Source organism: Adiantum capillus-veneris, chromosome 1 (assembly GCF_014529385.1).
Source record: "Adiantum capillus-veneris isolate H3 chromosome 1, ASM1452938v2, whole genome shotgun sequence".
Lineage (NCBI taxonomy): Eukaryota > Viridiplantae > Streptophyta > Polypodiopsida > Polypodiales > Pteridaceae > Adiantum > Adiantum capillus-veneris.
Genome location: NC_140931.1, coordinates 149,112,677 through 149,132,671, shown reverse-complemented (window position 1 = coordinate 149,132,671; position 19,995 = coordinate 149,112,677). Strand labels below are relative to the sequence as shown.

Below are 19,995 nucleotides of genomic sequence, written 5' to 3'. Positions count from 1 at the left end.
ATATGGAGCAATCAACTCTCTTTTGATGCCTTTGGAATCGCAAAAATCATGAAAGGCTTTAGTGACATACTCACCAAGATTGTCTAACCTTAAGCACTTTGACTTTGTTTCCAAACTGATTCTCCACTAATGACACAAAATTTTGAAATTTTGAAAGGACTTCTTCCTTTCTCTTGAGAGGATATACCCACACTTTCCTTGAGAAGTCATCTATGAATGTAACAAAGTACAATGAACCCCCCATGGACATGTTAGGCATAGGCCCACACACATCACTATGCACTAACTCCAACGGCTCACTTTCTCGAGTGTTGTCCCTTTTGTGTGGTGATTGTGTTTGTTTACCACCATAAAGACAATGTTCACAAACTAAAAAGTCTGAGAAATTGAAGCTCCTAACCGGTGATGCCACAAAGAAACAGTTGGCTGTTTGGTTACACAAATTACATTGTTTTTAACATTGGATACATGTACCAAATACAAAGCTCCAGACATTGAACCATGTGCTACCACTAAAGAACCTTTGGTGATCTTCCACGAACTATCACCAAATGTGCAGTAATATCCAGCATCATCCAATTGTCATGTACTAATCAATCTTTTGGTAAGCTTCGACACGTGTCTCACATTCTTGAGCATGAATGAAGAACCATTTTGAAATTTCAGTTGCACATCGTTGACATCAACTATGTCGCAAGAAAAATCATTGCCAAGAAGAACACAACCTTTATGGGTTGTATCATATATTCTGAATCACTCCCTATGAGGAGTCACATGAAAAGATGCACATGAGTTAAGAACCCAATCTTGTAAAGCATAGTCATTAGTGGCAACTAACAATGTTGAATCCATGGCAAATGTGGGATAAATATATCCATCAAAATCTTCAACAGAAACATTGTCTTCAATCTTCACAGTCCTTTCTTTAGTCTTACCTTCCTCCTACTTCTTGTTTTTACCTTTCTCTTGTTTCCACTTTTGATAGTCTTTCTTCATGTGGCCCTTTTTGTGACAATGCTAACACTTAATTTCTTTTCGGCCACATGATTTTCTACGAGATTTTTCTCTCTAATTCTACTTGCCCTATTCTAGGGATTGACCACGAACAACGAGAGCATTGCTACTACCACGAGAAGCATCAAGATTCTTCCTACTGACCTCTTCAATAAGCAAACTTCCCTCAACATCAGCAAATGTTAAACCATAAGGGGGTGTTGATTTACTTATGATTGTGTAAAAAGTATCCCAACTTTATGGCAACGTAACCAGGAAAAAAATTGCTTTGACGGAATTGTCTAAATTGACTCCTTGCGTAGAAAGCTCACTAAAAATTGTGTTGAACTCATTGAGATGGGCGCCCTCATCCATCTTCAAATCAACTATTCCATGTTTAGATTAAAGTACACATTCTTTGACAAAGTAAGCATGATGGTGGACTTGGCAAGCTCATCCAACTCTTGCCAATCATAATCATCCACATCCTCAGTTTTTATCCCCTTCATCTTTATCGATCGGATGTGTTTTTTCTGTACTAAGACATTGTAAATTTGTTCCTTCCAAAATGGGAAGTTAGTGCCATTTAATTTCTTAATGTTGAATAAAGAGTTCTCCGATGATGAATCTGTCACTCGACAAGGAAAAAAAGTGGTAGATTCGTTGAACTAAACAAAATGATAGAAAACCTTGAAAAAAAGCAGTAGAGTCTCCTCTACAAAAGTAACTTTTGAACCCAAAAACAAATGTGTACAATGATTGAAACGTTGATCAAAGTGGCTAAACTGGCAAGATAGAATCTCAAAGAACTGTCCAATGCCAGTTTCTCTAACTTTAAAAGAGTGTCTCTGACCAACTGAACACTATCAAATGCATATGCATAAAGATAGCAATGCCAACAATGGCGAGTCAGCAGATGCACACCAATACTGCACTAACCACATAAGCATACATCCTATGTCGATGCCAAAATAGTGGGGATGTTTGTGACACGCTCAAATACATGTATCACTGAAAGGATCTTTACATTTGAAAATGCCCCAGCTCAATAAAACCTTACATGACCCTCAACAATAGGCTTTGCATACCTCTATCAATACATAAACTGCATAAGATCTTACCCTTTTATGTAATCGTTGTGGCGATTTGTTTGATTTTCATATAGCGTTCTTTCCAATAAGAGAATGAGCCCTTTTAAGAGGCCATCTACAACAACCTCACATGAAGAGAGACAAGTAACATTGTAGAAGGCTACGGAGACTCTACGAAGATTATTCTCTCTAGTTGCATTGCAACAGCAGCATTGAGAAAGTCTAGTTGCGATTTCAAACTTATATACTCTAGCAAGCATCAATTCTCAAAAATAAAAAACAATGATAATGGCTACCTCTTTAAATGAGAGCTTGAATGTGCCGGATAAGAAAACTTTGGGAGACATCCTCCTCACAAACTCTTGAATCAAGTCCCCAAAAACTCGCCAACCATGGCTATGAAGGCATACAACACATTAACAAAAATAAAAGGGTATTTCGATAGCTTCAAAAGCGTACAGACAAAGCAACGAAAAGTGTAACAAAAAAATAAAAAGTCTCACCAATCTTTCTCAGCAGCAATTTTTAATTCCCTGACATTGATCATAAAATTGAACTAAAAGGTATACCTAATGGCTTCAAAAAAAAAAAAATCACCAACTATTAAAAAAAGTTATATTAATAGGCTCCTATTGGCTCACGTTAAATAAAAATCGTTACTTTGTTTTCGAGATTCTCTCCTCCCCTAAGTCTCACTAAGGCCCTCACCATCGTCCCTGGCCAACACTGCTGCACCTGAGCCCCGCCGCCGGCCCCCTCCTACCTCCTCCTCTCCTCACCCTTTCCTCCCTCCTTCGACCTACACCTTCTTCCTACAAAAATACTCTCGACCTCAGCCCCGCCGTCTGCCCCCTCCTACCTCCTCCTCTCCTCACCCTTTCCTCCCTCCTTCAACCTGCGCAAATACTCTTGACCTCAGTCCCGCCGCCTGCCCCCTCCTACCTCCTCTCCTCACCCTCTCCTCCCTCCTTCGAGTGCACCTCCCCACCCTGCGAAAATACTCTCGACGAACTTTGTAGCCCCTGACGCGTGCGAGTCAGAGAGAGAGAGAGAGAGAGAGAGAGAGAGAGAGAGAGAGTCTCAGCAAGAGAGGGAGAGAAAATGGAAAGGAAGGGGCATGGCCTCCACCTAGATTGCCCCTCCTCTTGGCTCGCATCTGAAGGGTCCAAATCAGACAGACCCATTGACATAACTTCGTCGCAAGCATATTCGCACTAACGTTCTATTTTTTGAATTTATCTCAACTGGTACCCTCTACTGGCTTCAAAAAAAAATTATTCACCAACTATATAGTGCAAGGACACTCTAAAGAGAAGAAAACCTTAGAAGGAAACTTCAACCATCTCTTATTTATATGGACACAAAAAGTCTGTTGACTTTCTACTTTCATGAGTATTTTCATTTCCTAAACTCTCCTTTCACTTGTGCACTTAAAATGTTTTGGAAGGATTTTTATTTTTGGGGAGACCTAATTGAATTTTTTTAAAAAAATGAAGGTAGCGATAAGGGGTTTGAACTCGTACACTTTTTATTACTCCTACAAATATCATTTCTGTGTTTACTCATAGCCCATAGTTGGCTGACGAGGACGTACCAGAGGGGGGCTCTTCCTCTCAGGAGCTCCACAGAGAGTGGAGCTCACTTATCACTCCTGTTGTGTTTGTCGCTCTCTGTTTTGCCATGGCTGCCCTTACACACTATGAAATAGCTTGGCATAGAAGAGGGCAAAAAAACCTCGGTTCAGACTGATGCAGGATACTCGCAGGGAGTCAAAGTGGCCTTAACTGCGGTCTGTGGGCTGGGTACTCTCTCTCTCTCTCTCTCACACACACACACACAAAAACACATGCACATCTACAAACATCAACATGCACATATGAGCTTAATGGAAACTCTCTCATGTCCTTGCAGTGCATTTACCGCTCCTACAACTGAGTAGACTAATTCACTGATGGTTCAATATTCAACCGAGACGGTCCATCTCATCTTTGCCGTCTCTATTGTAAGCAAATGACCAGTGTATTGTGATGTAATGGCATGTTACTGCCTAGAAAATTTGTTGTGTGCATTTCAATATATGCGCGCATGTAAGGATTTAGGGAAAATTACCAAAATACCCCTCAAATTTCAAAAATTCCCAAAATACCCTTGTATCTACTTTGGTTGGATTGTTCAAGATTTTCTCGTTTTTGACAATTGAGATCAGTTTTTGAGTGCTCAGCATGTAATTTGTCACTGGTTACCATCGCAAAAAAGGCAATTATGTTTAAAAATAATGAAGCAATTCATCTCCAAAGCCTACATAACCAACTCAAATTGTAGTTTTAGCATCTTGTACGATAAACAATCACTCTTCTTGTGAAGACCTACAAAAAAAATTATTTTAGGAGAAATTTACTCTCACAATCAGGGGTATTTTGGGAATTTTTGAAATTTGAGGGGTATTTTGGTAATTTTCCCAAGAATTTATTAATAAGCTCCATGTTCCCCATTTTGGTCATGTAGCTAGCTCTGTGTCGAACTTGTGAATTTGCATGAAATATGAGTCTTAATGCCAAGACAAAAAAGTAGATTCGAAAACTTGTAGTTGGTTCTACAAATTGTCATAGTTTAATGCCAACTCGCACAGTCAAAAACTTAAAGTAAGTTTTAAATTTTTTGAAATTGCATGGTTTATAAATGTCAAGGAGTTCCATTGCAAGCATTTGCGACAGCCATCTGAACCAATGCTTTTGACCTAATCTCTAAGCAAGAGCTCTCCTCTCCTCAACAACAAGCTCAGGCATTTATAGTGTGTAAACTTGGTTTGTACATTATGTTGAGGCAATGAAGAGCTTCTCTCTTCCTTCCCTCTCTTCTATTCTTTGTTTGAGTGTTTGCACTCTTTCTTTCTCGCATTGCAAGCGTACCAGTAACATTTTGCACACCCTTGTGCAATTTTGCAAGAAACAACTTTGCACACTTTTTTGTCGATGTAAAATTAGGTTCCAAGGAATCTTCAATATAGTGAGAAAGTCGGAGCACCCTAATATAGTTTTATTGCAAGCCAATTTTCAATGAAGAAAAGGTTTCGAATTCTATTGTCCCTTTCTTCAACAATAAGATGACTATAAGACCACTCTTGAATAATACTGAGTGTGGGTTTTTATTAAGGGAGAGCTTGACGATAGCACAAAATCTCTGAAGGGTTCACAAATTTCTCATTCTATTGTACATTTATATAGATAATAAAAATGTACAATTGTATATACTTCTCACTAATTTACACACATATATATATATATATAATATGTGTATGTATATATGTATATATATATATATATATATATGTAACCATCATACATTTCCTAATGGCTTCAAAATTAATAAATTCACTTCCTCACATAGTGCAAGGAAACTCTACTTACATGGTGCAAGGAAATTCAAAAGAGGACATGCTAAAAGAAAGGTAATGAAGAAGAAACGCACTCCCACCACTTCTTTATGTACAGAGATGAAAAGTCCTTTTGACTTTCCATGTTAATGGGGCTTTTCATTGACTACTGTTACCCTTCCCTTGTGCATTTAAGATGTTGGGAAAGGATTTTTATTTGTCTGAGATTTAAGGGCTCTACTATGAGATATAGAAAATACTAGGAGCCCATATCTATAGAGGAAGGTAGAGTTTGTCTGACTACTTTCTGCATAGAGTGAAAACCTTAGATAGTAGTGTATTGCCTCAATATAAAAAACTGAACTCATGAGTCAATGTAACTCATCACATTCCAAAATAGCTGAATCATGCAGTCGATGGCTCGATGCTGGTAGCACACATCAACCTTGGAAACTTTCATATGCATTTCATATATCAATCTTATTTCTTCACTAAAGACCTTACGACAGAGTCGAGTCCTTACAAGAAAATCAAAAATCAGAATGTAGCACCAAATCAGGTCAGTACTCGCCAATGAGACAAATATGAGGTAATATAGGAGTAGAAACGATTGGCATCTTCATTACACAAAACAGGATGTGCAATTGGGATTTCTGATTGAACTCTGCGGTCAAAATTGCGACCACTTTGATGGGGCCTACAAAAGAAAAGTAGATCAAGCAACAATCGACATCTTGATCCATGAACGATGAAGGTGAAATTCTTTTTGGTAAAGAATAGTTGCTAAAGAGTGCTCACTCCAAGAATGAAGAAAGTAAGCCTTGATCTTAGGACTTGAATGGTGCCAAATAATTTCCTTACTGTCCTCAAAGCGGAAAACATCGCAGTGGCATGTGGTTTTCAGGTGTTTGGCTTCTCCTTTCCAATGATGCATCCTCATAGTATATATTCTGATACGATCTCCAACTTCAAAGTTCACTTGAGAAACTTTTTTTACGACTCCAATAACAAATCACCTTGAGTGGATTCTATAAGTTGCTTCAAATTAACCAAAGGACACGGTCCATCAGCTGGCCTTTGTGTACGCCCACCCTTAGCACATCTAGGGCATTTCTTGCCATGGGTCACCAAAAGGCAATGCAGGTCAAATTTCAGGTGATTTGGGATGCGGTGGTTAAGATGAAGATAGGCCTTCTCCCTGTCTGCTTTGGTTGGCACCCAGCCGAGCATCTTAGTGATACGGAAAACCTACAGCAGCGTTCACCAGATTAGGAAATAGAAAAAGATCAAGATGATCAAGCCAATTCAATGTAAAATTAACCTTTATGCTGAATAAATTGACTTACATGTGTGTCCACAGGAAACTCATTCTGCTGTAGATGAAACATCAATACACAAGCTATCTGAAAAGGAGGTGATTGAGCAACTTAGATCAGCCATCTCTCTCTCTCTCTCTCTCTCTCTCTCTCTCTCTCTCTCTCTCTCTCTCTCTCTCTCTCTCTCTGTCCTGGCCTTTGCCCCGTCTACTACGAGATACGAGGCCGCTTCCACTGCTTGTTCAGAGAAGGCTTTGGACCGCTCTCCAGAGTCATGCAGTACGAGGATCAGAGATGCTTGGGTTTGTTTCTACTCGAGCTGCGCCGACACAGAGAGAGCTTGATGAGAGGAGAGGCTAGCCAGTCTCAGAGACACATCACAGACTACTTCAGAGCAGACACTGGACACCCGGAGGAGCCACTACCACAGCAGAGCCCGTCGCCTCACAGCAGAGGCACACTGATCGACCGGGCGACCGAGCTGGGGAGATCCAGACGCCCACGACTGCGGAGGCTACACAGTATCGACGAAGGCTGCATCAGAGGCTTCGGATCACTTTGGCTCGACATGCACGACGCCCGGTCAGACTACTGACCATGGAGGAGATTGATGAGATCCGCCAGCAACCGATGCTGGATCTCTTGTGATTTACCTACCCCAGCTAGCTGCTCTCCCCCGTTCACACCTAGCAGTCCAGGATTCCATAGTATATTTGTTTTGTCATTTTGTTACTCTGACTTTGTATCAGATCCACCACATTGTAACTTTTTGGTCTCATAGGTCACTTTGGCCTTTTGAAGACGTTAATATAACATTTCATTTCATTTCTCTCTCTCTGTGAAGCTTTTCTGCAACACCAATGTACTACAGCTTGGGAAGAGTCTCGTGGGTCGCGCTTCATAGGTTACACCACCCATATTGCCCCCAAGTACAAAGCACTGAAAGAGGAAACCGTACACATCCTTATATGCTTGAGCCTATCCCCTTGTCAGTGATATGCACTATCGCAGCCATTCGGCTGAGCTCCCACTCCCTTCAATGTGGGACGGGGCGTTGGGAAAAGGGAGAACCCCATTGACTATGCACATTGTGCTCATTGCAAGTTCGAGAGTTTGAGTACCACACACTGCTAGTGCTCAGCTTTTGCTCACATCCGAAATTGCTTCCCCCACATTTTTAGCCATGACCTAGACCTACATACTTTCCTCTCCCAGCCACAGGAGGGCCATTCTCATCACCACGATCCTAGAGCATTAGAATCACTTATCAGCCCCACACATAGTACATCACATGTATCTATGGTCCCATAGGTCATACTTGACCTTTGAAGACAATAATAAAATCTCTCTCTCTCTCTCTCTCTCTCTCTCTCTCTCTCTCTCTCTCTCTCTCTCTCTCTCTCACAAAAGGGGGCACAAACCCCAACCAACACATAGTAGAGGCATAGCCCCAGAAAGTTTTCATCAAGGCTCGTGCTTTTACATGATTTCACTGAGCTGGAAAATTGTTCCTTGCAGCGGAAGGGCTTTCCCCTCCACTGGCCAGGTCACACAAAAAAGAACCAAAATGGGAGGTGGAATTAACTGAGGTCAAAGGAAACTCAGGGAGACCCTCTGCGTCTGTGTAACCCATTCTGTGTCACAAAGTGATAACGTGGCATGACCTAAGGACAGATTCCGGACAAAGATGGGTCAGAGCCCAACTGAAAGATGCAGAAGAAATGTTACCAACTTGTAGAACCTAGCCGAGAGGCTTAAAATTAAAGACCAAAGACTTTACAAGTTGTTATAACAACTTATGGGACCCTATCCGACAGGGCCTAAGGGGACACAAGATAATAAAAAGAAAGCTAGGACCCCAAATCACGCGGATACGATGACGTGGCACTATTGCATGGACGTTCCGCGATTTCGCGTTGACCGCTCATGTGGCATGCGTACGGATTTCCATGATTTGCGTTGGCTACCCTAACAACAACTTTTTTGGGACCCAGATGCTTTTAGACTTGAAGCTTTTCATGGATTCAGCACGAATCTCATCAGGTAGAAAGACATATCTTGTCTCCTTGTAGCACAAAAACAAATTGTTTGGCAAAATTGACAGGGCTTCGAGCAAGAAACACCTCAACCTGGGTAGATGTCTCAAATTGGATTAAAAAACACCCTCTTCCCAAGAGAGATCTTGACATATAAAGCTCGGAGGTCTTTTTGAGCCTGGCCTGAAAATCTGCATCCAATGACCTTGTGGACCAAACAACAAGACTTTTGTCGGCTACTCCATCAAGGAATATCGAGCCCTTCCAAGCCTAGGGAAAATGGCCATATGATTCCTTTTTCAGTGAATAAAGCCAGAGGCAAGCCTTCTGTGTGACAGAGAAAATAAGAGCGGGTGGCCAGCAGAATTCACTGCTTAGGTCAACTTGACAAAATTGCTAGCACCAAAGAAGTAAAGCAATGTTTCCCTTCATCTCCAACCCTCTTTGGACTTCAGGACAGAGCGTGGAGAAGGTACAAGGGCAGAGATACCAGGCATACAAATCCTGCTATGTGCTGATGATATGATGTCACAGGAGGAGGGTCTAGCAGAACGTGCAGGCACTAAAGCGGTTTTCTGCAGAGATAATGAACATTGGCAAGGTCATGGTATTTTGCGTTAAGCTCAGATGAGGAAACTATCACTTCATGTTTGAGGGCATCCAGGTAGGTGAAGTTCTTTGACTCATATGTCTACACCAACAGAAGCGGCAAATTTCCATGTTTACAGGCCTCTCACGACCAAAAACATAAAGCTTTGACAGCTAGCCATGTAAAGAAACTGTCATCGCGCACAATTCCAAGAGCCCCATACAAAGCGCTAGCTATTTGACACAATGGTGGCACCCACATTGATATATGCAAACCCTGTGAGTACACCACATTTCTTCACTATGTCATCACTAATCACATCATACTAAATTCCTGGATCAAACAACGCAACAACTTGCACACCATTCACAATTTCACGTAACATTTAAGCAAATCCCCTGCCTTTCTATCGTTACTTCCCACCATCATCGTCTCCATTATCATCTTCATGGGATTGGGCTCAAGAGGAGGATGAGAAGGGCTATTAAGACTAGGACTTGATGTGCAACGTGAGCATGCTCCTACAACCCAAGGCAAGCCCATACACTAGATAAAGCCTAGGGGAGCGTCTATTGGCACATTTTATGTCCGCACTCTCTCCCCCCCCCCCCCCCCAAAAGGCACGTACCTGCCCACTTTCACAAAAATGGACTAAAAATGTATGGGCAAGGCCATTGTGGCCATACGACCACAACAAACCTAGAATGCCACCATCTAGAGATGACAACCAACGAGAGAGAGAGAGAGAGAGAGAGGAGAAGACCACACCGCAATGGGGTCCCAGCCAACCCTCTCAAAGACCTCCAGCACTAGAGTGGTATTTGCTTCTGGATTGCAAAAACGATGACTACAAGAACCATTCCTAGATGCTCATGCAATGATAACGACACCTTTAATGAAGATCCAACCAAATCGCAATCGGTCACCTTCTTTAAGGCTCCGAACTCACTCTAGGAATCATCTCGAAGTGACCATAGAAACAAGGGATGGAGAGCGGGGTTATCACGAACTGATGACATGGCATGACCTTGTGGACAGCAGCCTTGCTGTACGGACGGGCTGACGTGGCAAAATGCCACGTGGCAATGTACAAATTTTCGACGCCTACATTGACTAGATGACTTGGCAACGTACAGATAGTGGCTAATGTGGCAGCGTACCAACTTCCGCGTTTTACGTAGGCTACTAAATCATAATGAAATAAAAACCCGTTTCGGCCCTCTGAAACCTCAAAACGGTGAAACACGCGAAACGAGCTGTTTTATTTTTTTTTGGCCCCCTTTTTACCAGTTGACCTCAAACCATGTACAAAGGCCGTATACAACGGCCGCCTCAAAAAATTGATAGGTTTTCTTACCCTCACGTACATCTAGATTATGTATATTCAATGTTTTGACAAGTGAATTTATATATATATTCAATATATAATTATAGGTACATGCATGTAAAACAAAACCTGTGTTTTGCTTTCTTTGAGCTTCAAAACGAAACGTTGAAACCTCGAAATGCACAAAACCGCGAACATTTCATGTCACACTGCTGTTCACGTGCCTGACTGTACGGATTTCCGCAATTGGCGTTGATTGCCTTTGCAGGCAGATTTTAGCAAGGTGCTTTTGGAAGCTTGCTTTTGAGTTTAATGCTTTTGGGGCTCTGCTTTTAGCAACCCTTGTAATCTTTATAAGTGACCCAAGGAGGCTCACTTCTCAGAGCATCTGGAATAGAGTCTGAGAGCGAGCACCCGCAGGCAGTTGTACTTTGCTCAAAGATTAATATAAAAGAAATACCAAAAGGGGCCCCAAAGATCTCTTGCCACAGAACTATGACGAGCTCGTCGACTCTCTCTCTCTCTCTCTCTCTCTCTCTCTCTCTCTCTCTCTCTCTCTCTCTCTCTCTCTCTCTCTCTCTCAATTTGTGAAGTGTTTTGAAGTGAATCCCTGTTGTGTCATGACAGAATCTTGACTTGGGGTGTCCAAGTTTGTTACAGTGGTATCAGAGCACGGCCGATTCCTCTTCTACTGAAAAATCCAATCCCTTTTCTCGCGACACTTATGGATTTCGAAAAGAACCAATCAACCTCTTCTGCAACCGTTGAGGCGGGAGGAGGCAACGCAAAAAATTCAAACGACTTAATAGAAGATGAGTACGGGCCACCTCGACGTACACAATATGAACTTTTGGAGATGCAATGTCGACAACACGTTGACGAGTGCACAAAGCAGATGCTTCAGTTTGCTAAAGATCCCCAGTTTGCAAAATTTTTGACCCAGCAGTCCATGGCTGAAGTGCATACTCAGTGGCAGAAAGCCACCAGACAACCGATCAAACCGGCAATCAAGAAACCTCCTACTTTGAGAGTGTTTATAGAAGAAGAACTTCAAGAGGTGGTTCAAACCCAGATCAGTCAACTTTTGGACACGAAGAATCAATCGAAAAAGCAATTGAAGAAGAGCAAGAAGGGGATTGACTACCCTCGTTACTTGGGCCGTCAATCTTCTTTTGCATCTGCAAGAAAGCAGAAGAAGCGTGTGCGTTTTGAAGGACTACCCTGTTCTTCTTCCTCTTTTTATGACAATTCTTCTAGCTCTTTCACCTCGAGTGAGGAGGACAGATAGGACAAGAAGCGAAGCAAAAAGCAAAGCTTTGGAAAGAACAAGAAAAAGGCAAAGAAGCTCAGATTCCCACCAGTTTCTGCTAGCTCTACGGATGAGTCATCCTCTGACAATTCGGACTCCGACGACCATACGTTTTCTGCGAAGAAGAAGCACTTTTACAGAGCCAACCAATATGACTTCCTCGAATATGAGCAAGAAGACAAAGGAGTTTATAGGAGGTGGACAGTCAATAAAATTTGAATCCTTATTTGGATTCCGAGGGCTTTGGCCTTCATCCAACAATTTGACATAGCCTTCTCTGGAGAGGATTACTCAAAGCACTCCAAGATCAGGAGGGCTGCAACATTTTAAAAAGGAAATGCTCGAACATGGTGGTCCACTCTTCTTTTGAGGAAAGAAGCCCCAGTCAAGTGGTTGAAATTCAAACGGCTATTTATGTCTTCTTGGTTAACCCGGGAGTACGAACGAGATGTAAGAACCGCTTGGAACCATCTTCGGATGACCAAGGGAGATTCTTTGGACGCATATTGCGAGAGGTTTTTGGGATTCTTTTCTACCGACCTCTTCGTTTAAGGTCACCTTTAAGGAATAGATTGAGCGGTTTTGCTGCGGACTCCCTCCAGAGATCCAACATTACTGCCTTGAACAAAAGTCGGACTCTATTCAAGAACTAATGGGTCATGCGAAATGGGGGTTCTTGATACATTCGGGGAATTTGACCTACCCCACTGATGAAATCTTGACTCAAAGGTCCACACAAACCTCCAGCAATGAAAACAAAAAGAAAAAAAACCTCCAGGAAAAGAAAGATACACGACTCCGACTGACTCTTAGAGAAAAGGCTAACTATCTCAAAGAGGGGAAGTGTTTTGGTTTGTAAGGAACAAGGGTACATCTCCGCAAAGTGCCACAACAAGGACAGATTGAAGACAGGCCACAGAGTTCTAGGGCAGCAGAGGAACGTGGCTGAAAAGGCAAGATGAAAGCAAGACTGGTACCGGATTGCATGGGAATTGACCCAAGCCAAATAGATGAAAGTACAGAACTTTGCAGAGCTTGAGACAAAGTGAAAGATCAGGAAGCCCTTATCTTTTTTGATGGAGGAGCCAAGGCCAACTTCATTTCACCTAAATTGGCGGCGCAGCTCGAGATTATGCCCGACAAGATGGGGCCGCCTACGGAGGCAGTTCTACTGGCACCCGGATAGGATGTGGCCATTACGCCTATCATTGACAAACTTCGTTCGCATTGTCAGGGGTATTTAGGACACGAGGACTTTTACATCATGCCTTTGGAAGGGTGTGACGTCCTCCTAGGAATCGCGTGGTACCATAAGAACAACGCAATGGTTGAGTATCAGGCCAAGAAAGCGACTTTGACAGATGAGAAGGGCAGAAAAATTGTACTAAATGTAAAATTGAAGAGCGAGTTCGTCCCTAGTGTATCGCCTACGGCCATTTCATGATTAATGAAATCCAGTCTTTTTGTTTACTCAATCTATTTGAAAGAATTGAATGATAAACATCGAACAAACATGTCTGAACTAGACAAAGAACGCCAAGATTTTTTGCACACACATGCTGATTGTTTCTCTAAAGGCCAACTAGGCGAGTTACCCCCATCTGGTCCTAAGGACCATACTATTGATCTGATAACTGAAAACACACCACCGAACCGGCCACCTTATCGTGTTAGCCGAGCCCAGAATAAAGAAATCATGAACCAAGTGAAAGACCTTTTTGAAAAGGGTCTTATCCAACCGAGTACTTCACTCTACTATTCTCCGGCCTAACTGGTATTAAAGAAAGACGGATCTTGAAGGATGTGCATCGACTATAGAGCTCTCAATAAAATCACTATCAAGAACAGATTTCCGATTCCAAGAATCGATGATATTCTTGACCGACTACAGGGATCCTCTTGTTTCAGTAGGATTGATTTGAAAAGCGGATATCATCAGATCAGAAACACTCCGGGAGATGTCTACAAGACAACCTTTCGGACAAGCTTTGGTTTATACGAATTTTTGGTGATGCCTTTTGGACTTACCAATGCTCCAGTGACTTCATCCGAATAATGGATAAGATTTTCCGAGAGCATCGATCTTTTGTGGACGCTTTCTTTGATGATAATATAGTTTTCTCCAAGGATGAAGCAGAACATCGACACCATCTGCTACAGGTCTTTCAAGCATTGCGTGATCACACATTAGTTATCAATGCCAAAAAGAGCGAATTTTTTCTTATGCTCCAGTGACTTCATCCAAATGATGGATAGGATTTTCCGAGAGCATCGATCTTTTGTGGGCACTTTCTTTGAAAATATTATAGTTTTCTCCAAGGATGAAGCAGAACATTGACACCATCTGCTACAGGTCTTTCAAGCATTGCGCGATCACAGATTAGTTATCAATGCCAAAAAGAGCGATTTTTTCTTGTCGGAGATACACATTCTGGGACCATCGTCTCAGCAGTGAGAGTACAAATAGACAGACTTGAAGAATGTTCATGAAGTTAAGAGCTACTTGGGCTTGTGTTCTTACTACCGACAGTTGATTCGGAAGTTTGTAGAAGGTAGCTTCCCCTTTGCACATATTGACCTAGAAAGGAGTCCCTTTCTTGGGGGAACCAACGAATGTGTCCCAGAAAGTGTATCTCCGGCAAGAAAAAATGCCGGATACAGAATGGGGAGACCTCAAGAGAAGCTTCCACATGACTAGAGGAACACATCCATGTGCTCAAAAATGCCAAATGTCACTACACATGGATTGTCATCTATCGACATCTGCCGTATCTAACTATCAAGATCTATGTTGTATCCGAGGGTCTTGGTTAGGCTTAGGCTTCAGTATTGCATGAAATTGGATTCATTTACTTTGTTTTCAATCTTGCCAATGAAATGGTCATCTTCGTGAGAGGCAAAAAATTTGTGGTAATGCTGCAACCTGAAGCAAATTCAGTTTTTACCACCCTATTTGCATAATACTATATACTTCCTAACATATCAGTCTTAGCTGGATGGCTCACAAAACAAGACTTCCACTTTCTGGCCTTAGAATGTCCTTATTTTAATATATAGGCTTGTCCTTGCTCAGCAGAATATTCACATGAATATTAATATACCTTCATAAGTTCAGAATAGTCTGAACTCACGAATTATAAGAGGGAATAAAGCACTCATAAAACTATAAAAGCAAGGGACACACGTAAAGAAAAGAAAAACAAAAACAAACTAACTAACTAACTAAATCACTTTGATTGCTTCGAAACAAAACTAGATAAATTATTAACTTAAAAATGTTTTCAAAAAAGGCATGCGTAAAATAAGTTGACGCAACTTACTTGGCTTAAAACAAGTACTCAACTTAAAGCAAAAAAAGGATAAGACATCTTAAAAACTTAATCCTAGAAATCAAACTTCACACAACAACCTATAACGGAACGCATTCTTAAGTCCTCAGGTAAGCTAAATATGAAATCAAAAAATGAATACTACTACAAACCTACGAAGAGCAAAGAACCAAACTTGACAATATTTGATCTCAACTTCACTGCTTGTCCAAACAGGAAGAATAAGATTATCACCTTTATCATGCATAGCTTGGACAACAGCTATGACATCCCTACTCATGTCATCAGTGCCCAAGAGTAGGTGCAGGTTTATATAGAGATCATTCATGCTTTGAACGTATTCTACAAAACCAACGAGCTGAGTTTCTATCACCCTCCGGAGGTGATGGGCATACTCAGCCATGATAAAGGCTAGCAATTGTCAAGCTATAGTGAAAATACTAGAAGCGCTAAAGATCAAAACAACAATATAAGGTGTTATTAAGTCAAACAATAAGTGGGCTTTTTAGCTCCCCACTTCTATTGAATTTACTACTGATTATCTTGAACATTCCAAAGGAAGGAACACTAAAAATAAACTTACTACGATGCAAAAATGAATGAACTTTTTTCATGATTCTTTTGAATGAGTATCCTTTTTCAACTAGTAAAGAAATAAGATGGCAAGATTGAACAACAAAAGTAGATTTACTAGAACAAAGACGAGAAAATCTAAATAGTTGAGAGCAAATGACACCGTACTTGGCTAAAAGAGAAATGTTGGAAGAAATGTGAGGTATGCGGATGATTTTTAGATTGGCATATTCTGGTTCAAGGCGCTTATCATAGATATCTACTTCTAATCCCAAGGGAGTTTGAAAAATCTTAAGGTCTAAAAATGCACAACAATCACTATTTGTGGTACAGTTAAGTTCACAAAACTCCTTGGGATAAATCCCTCCGCCTACAGAACTCGAATTCAAGCATGTTAGGAGATGCTTCGATCGAGGCAATGCAAGGCATGGCAGCAAGGGAGTAGATTCAAAGAAAAAGGCTTCCAAGCTAGAGTACCATATAAATGCTACCAGTCAATACAGCACAATTTACATGAAGATTGGCAAGCCACAAACCAAAGGCGAGTAATCAAGGGACAATCCAATGTGTGGAAATCAATTTAAACTTGTAATCACATGGACATTGAACTATTAACAATCAAAGCCGCCCCAGTTGTGTGATAGCATAGCCTTCGAACACACTAGATTATAAGCTTATGAGGTTTGCACCAGATTAGAGAGACGAAATTGCTATATGATGTCCCTGTATCTCAATCATTCGTTTAATTTGACATACACTAGAACATGTGCCTCTAACCATACTATGATGAATGTTCCCTCCGGAAGCCCATTTACTCACTCTGAATATGAAGTACAAGAAACCCAATCCACGAGTGAAGGCATTCTAAACCAAAAACAGATATGAATATGACAATGCAAATATCATTCAACAATTTATAAATTACAAAAGATTAAAGCACAAAGAACTGCACCGTTTTGGGTCCGACACCCTTGAATCTGGATAACTCAAGTTTGATTTCATCTGTTGACAACTCACGAAGATACTCCAGGCAAAGTTTCCCTCTTTCCTGGTGTAATGTTTTCAAAATACTCAAAATCCGAGAGCTTTTTATCTCAGCCAAACCTCCACATCGTATAGCCTCCTCCACTGCTTTTGGATCAGCCTCATAAACCTGGAAAAAAAAAATCGAACAATGAACAGACAGCCTGGCAAGCTGTATGGGTCAACCATGATTGAGAACAGACTTAATACAATGGAATGCATTATGCAGCTCAAAATCATTTGACATAAATAAGAATGAAACAATTTTAACGACTTAGCGCTAACAAAAACGCCCGACTCCAGTGCATAACAACCTACTCAGATGTAAGACCTAGTCAGACAGCTTGGAAATGCCTTCTTGGCAACTTACAGCCTCCCAGGTTGGGAACCTCGCCTTAAGTGCTGCAAAAGCTCGTTGTGAATTCGCATCTGTGGTGTTTTGAGATAACATTGTGCCTACTAGAGAATCCAGCACTGTACGTCGCAGTCTTGGACCTAAAGATTGAGGACCTGTTGAAAGGGGGCGGCCTGGACTGCCCTTGGAGTACTCCAGCTGTAGAACCTCGCCATCTGAAACTTTCACAACCTTGTGCTTGGCATATTCTTCGAGCGGTCCATGCAGCTGTGAGAGTCTGTGACAAACCTCACTGCATTCCTCTGGCGAAGGTCTTGGAAAAGAAGGGTAGGGGCCTTCATACACAATGGCCGTGTCCACTCTGTGCAATGATGGGCTCATGTTGAGTGGCATGACATCCAGGCATCGTTCTGTAGACAAGGAAGAGTTTGCTATCTCATCCAACGCTTCAACGTTTCCAGAATTTGAGCAAGCCTCGACCTGTACATCCGAAGTGAGGGTTTTCATTGAGCACAGGAATAAGGAGCCATTAGAGCTTATCTCAGTGGGCCTTTTGACGATCCTGTCAGACACTGTTGTCGAGGTTACTCCATAGTTGTTCTTCATTGAGTTAACATCTTTTTCAAGCACCTGCCTGAGGCGGCGCCTTACATACGTTGAAGGGCCTCCTTTCTGCGTTTCATATTCAGTTCTGAGAAGAGAGACATCGAGCTCTGATGGTCGAGGTTCGTCTGTCATATTGAAGGGTTCTGTGGGAGAGGCTTCAACAAGCTTGGGTTCCTCAAACTCGAGCCTTCGGCTGCTCGAGGCGCGGGTGCGCGGAAGAATGGCTGCCATTCGCGCCGCTCTCAGAGAGGGAGGTGAATGTCGTAAGCTAAACAGAGCGGGCTGCTGTATGCGGAACGCAGCCATTACAAGAGTCTTCCAACATTCTTAAACGTTTGGCGGGCAGCACTTGACGTGGCCCCTCCTTTGAGACACAACGAGCTCGCGCGACCCGGCAACCCCTCAAGCTCACTCATGTGAGTATTGTGTAATTACTTAAGTGTGTATGTATATATGTGTGTGTGTGTATATGCATTACACACATCTCATTCTCTCTATATACCTAAGTGTGTATGTGTATGTGTGTGTGTGTGTGTGTGTCTATAACACACATCTCATTCTCTCTATCTCTCCCTTGTCATCTCTCACCAGCCCCACCTCTCTCTTTCTCTCTCTCTCTCTCTCTCTCTCTCTCTCTCTCTCCAAAAAAAGGATACTACTTAAAGCTGAATGTGTATTGAAGACTTTGATGATCCCCGAAAAAATCACCTTCAAGGCCCAATGTCTCTCTCAACCCTTGCAACATGATCCTTACAACGATGTTATCAGCTCCAATGCCTTCAATCGGTCTGTGCACCATTTCTTTTCGCATCTTCCGTCACTGCCCACAATGCATTCCCAATTTAGCCCTTTACACAACTTTTGCCACTTGGTAGCCTGAATTGGCTTTGTCGTTATAGAGTCTTTAGATGGAGAGAGTCTCTATCTGTTTGCAACGATGATGCCCCCCTCTGTCTCTCTCTTTCTCTCTCTCTCTCTCTCTCTCTCTCTCTCTCTCTCTCTTTTCGGTTGTCGCTCTAACCATAATTGTTCGCCTTGCCTCCACTCCCTGCCTATTTGTCTTCCCCTCCGGATGCCCTGTCATCCCTCTCCAAGTTCCTCAACCCCGACCATTCCTTGCACAGCAAGGGGTTGCAGAGCACGTTCTCTCTCTCTCTCTCTCTCTCTCTCTCTCTCTCTCTCTCTCTCTCTCTCTCTCTCTCAGTGCAGCCGTTTTTTGACCTAGTAGACAGCAGTCCACTCTTTTTATCATAACTTCTTCATCCGAACTCCGATTTGGGTGATCTATAGCCTCAATCGAAGAGCACGAAGTCCTCTACGCATTGATGTAAAGACAGAAATTTTCAGAGTTATGGAAGGCGTTTCTGTAGCAGCATTTCCGAAGTGAACAGGTTCAACAAAATTGATTCTCATCTCCTATTTTACATACAATGTCTTCCGGCACTCGCAAGGGTTCTTCTTCTTCAACAAGATCCACAACCATTGTGGAAAGTGATCCAAAATCTCCTAAGTGTGGAGATAGCAACACAACCACCCAACCAACGACATCGGAAACCATGATCATCGCGTACTTGGTATCATTGCAAGAGACCGTAAACAAACAAGGCGAAGACTTACGAGCACTTGCAATGGAGAATGGCACATTAAGGGTACTTGTGGTTGAGAATGAAAATCTCAAGAGGACACTTGAGATGCAAACAACACGTTTGATGCAACTTGAAGAGGAAGTCAAGGAATGTAAACGCTCTCTTGTGGACTTGAATGCTTTGAAGAAGCGGATGAGCAAAGTAGAGCATGACCATGTATTGACAAAGGAGAAATTTGACACTATGAGCCGGGATGTATGCGACATGAAAAATGTATGCACAAACAAGTTTTGGGCTGATGTATGTGGTAGCAATGTGGTTTCTAATTCCTCACTCATGCAAGCTATGGTTCAAACAAAGAATGTTGAGAATGTGGATGTGGAGGAGTTGAAGGAACGGGAGCGACGTTCCAAGAGCATTGTTATTCGTGGAATTCCCGAAGAGAAGTTAGAGACACCTCCTTCTCTTGCCATTGTTATTGAAGATTTC

The 19,995-nt window shown here is 42.0% G+C and overlaps 1 protein-coding gene across 1 annotated transcript; it reads right to left on the bottom strand.

The window, feature by feature from the left end:
* Positions 1 to 5,922: 5,922 nt before the first annotated feature.
* Positions 5,923 to 18,318, bottom strand: LOC147465780 (DNA glycosylase superfamily protein). The gene is made up of 6 exons (XM_086521771.1): positions 17,330 to 18,318; positions 16,889 to 17,089; positions 6,804 to 6,860; positions 6,474 to 6,705; positions 6,256 to 6,375; positions 5,923 to 6,154 (listed from the first exon to the last, which is right to left on the bottom strand). Exons 1-6 carry the CDS (start codon positions 18,224 to 18,226, stop codon positions 6,018 to 6,020), a joined length of 1,644 nt encoding a protein of 547 aa, XP_086377897.1. The 5' UTR covers positions 18,227 to 18,318; the 3' UTR covers positions 5,923 to 6,017.
* Between the last annotated feature and the right edge of the window lie 1,677 nt (positions 18,319 to 19,995).

Excerpts from the sequence above, each read along its gene's own strand:
- LOC147465780 (XM_086521771.1), bottom strand. The coding sequence starts at position 18,226 with ATGGCTGCGTTCCGCATACAGCAGCCCGCTCTGTTTAGCTTACGACAT. Across the intron at positions 17,090-17,329 it reads GGTTCCCAACCTGGGAGGCT|GTTTATGAGGCTGATCCAAA; the intron begins GTAAGTTGCCAA and ends TTTTTTTTCCAG. Across the intron at positions 6,861-16,888 it reads AGGGTGTCGGACCCAAAACG|ATAGCTTGTGTATTGATGTT; the intron begins GTGCAGTTCTTT and ends CCTCCTTTTCAG.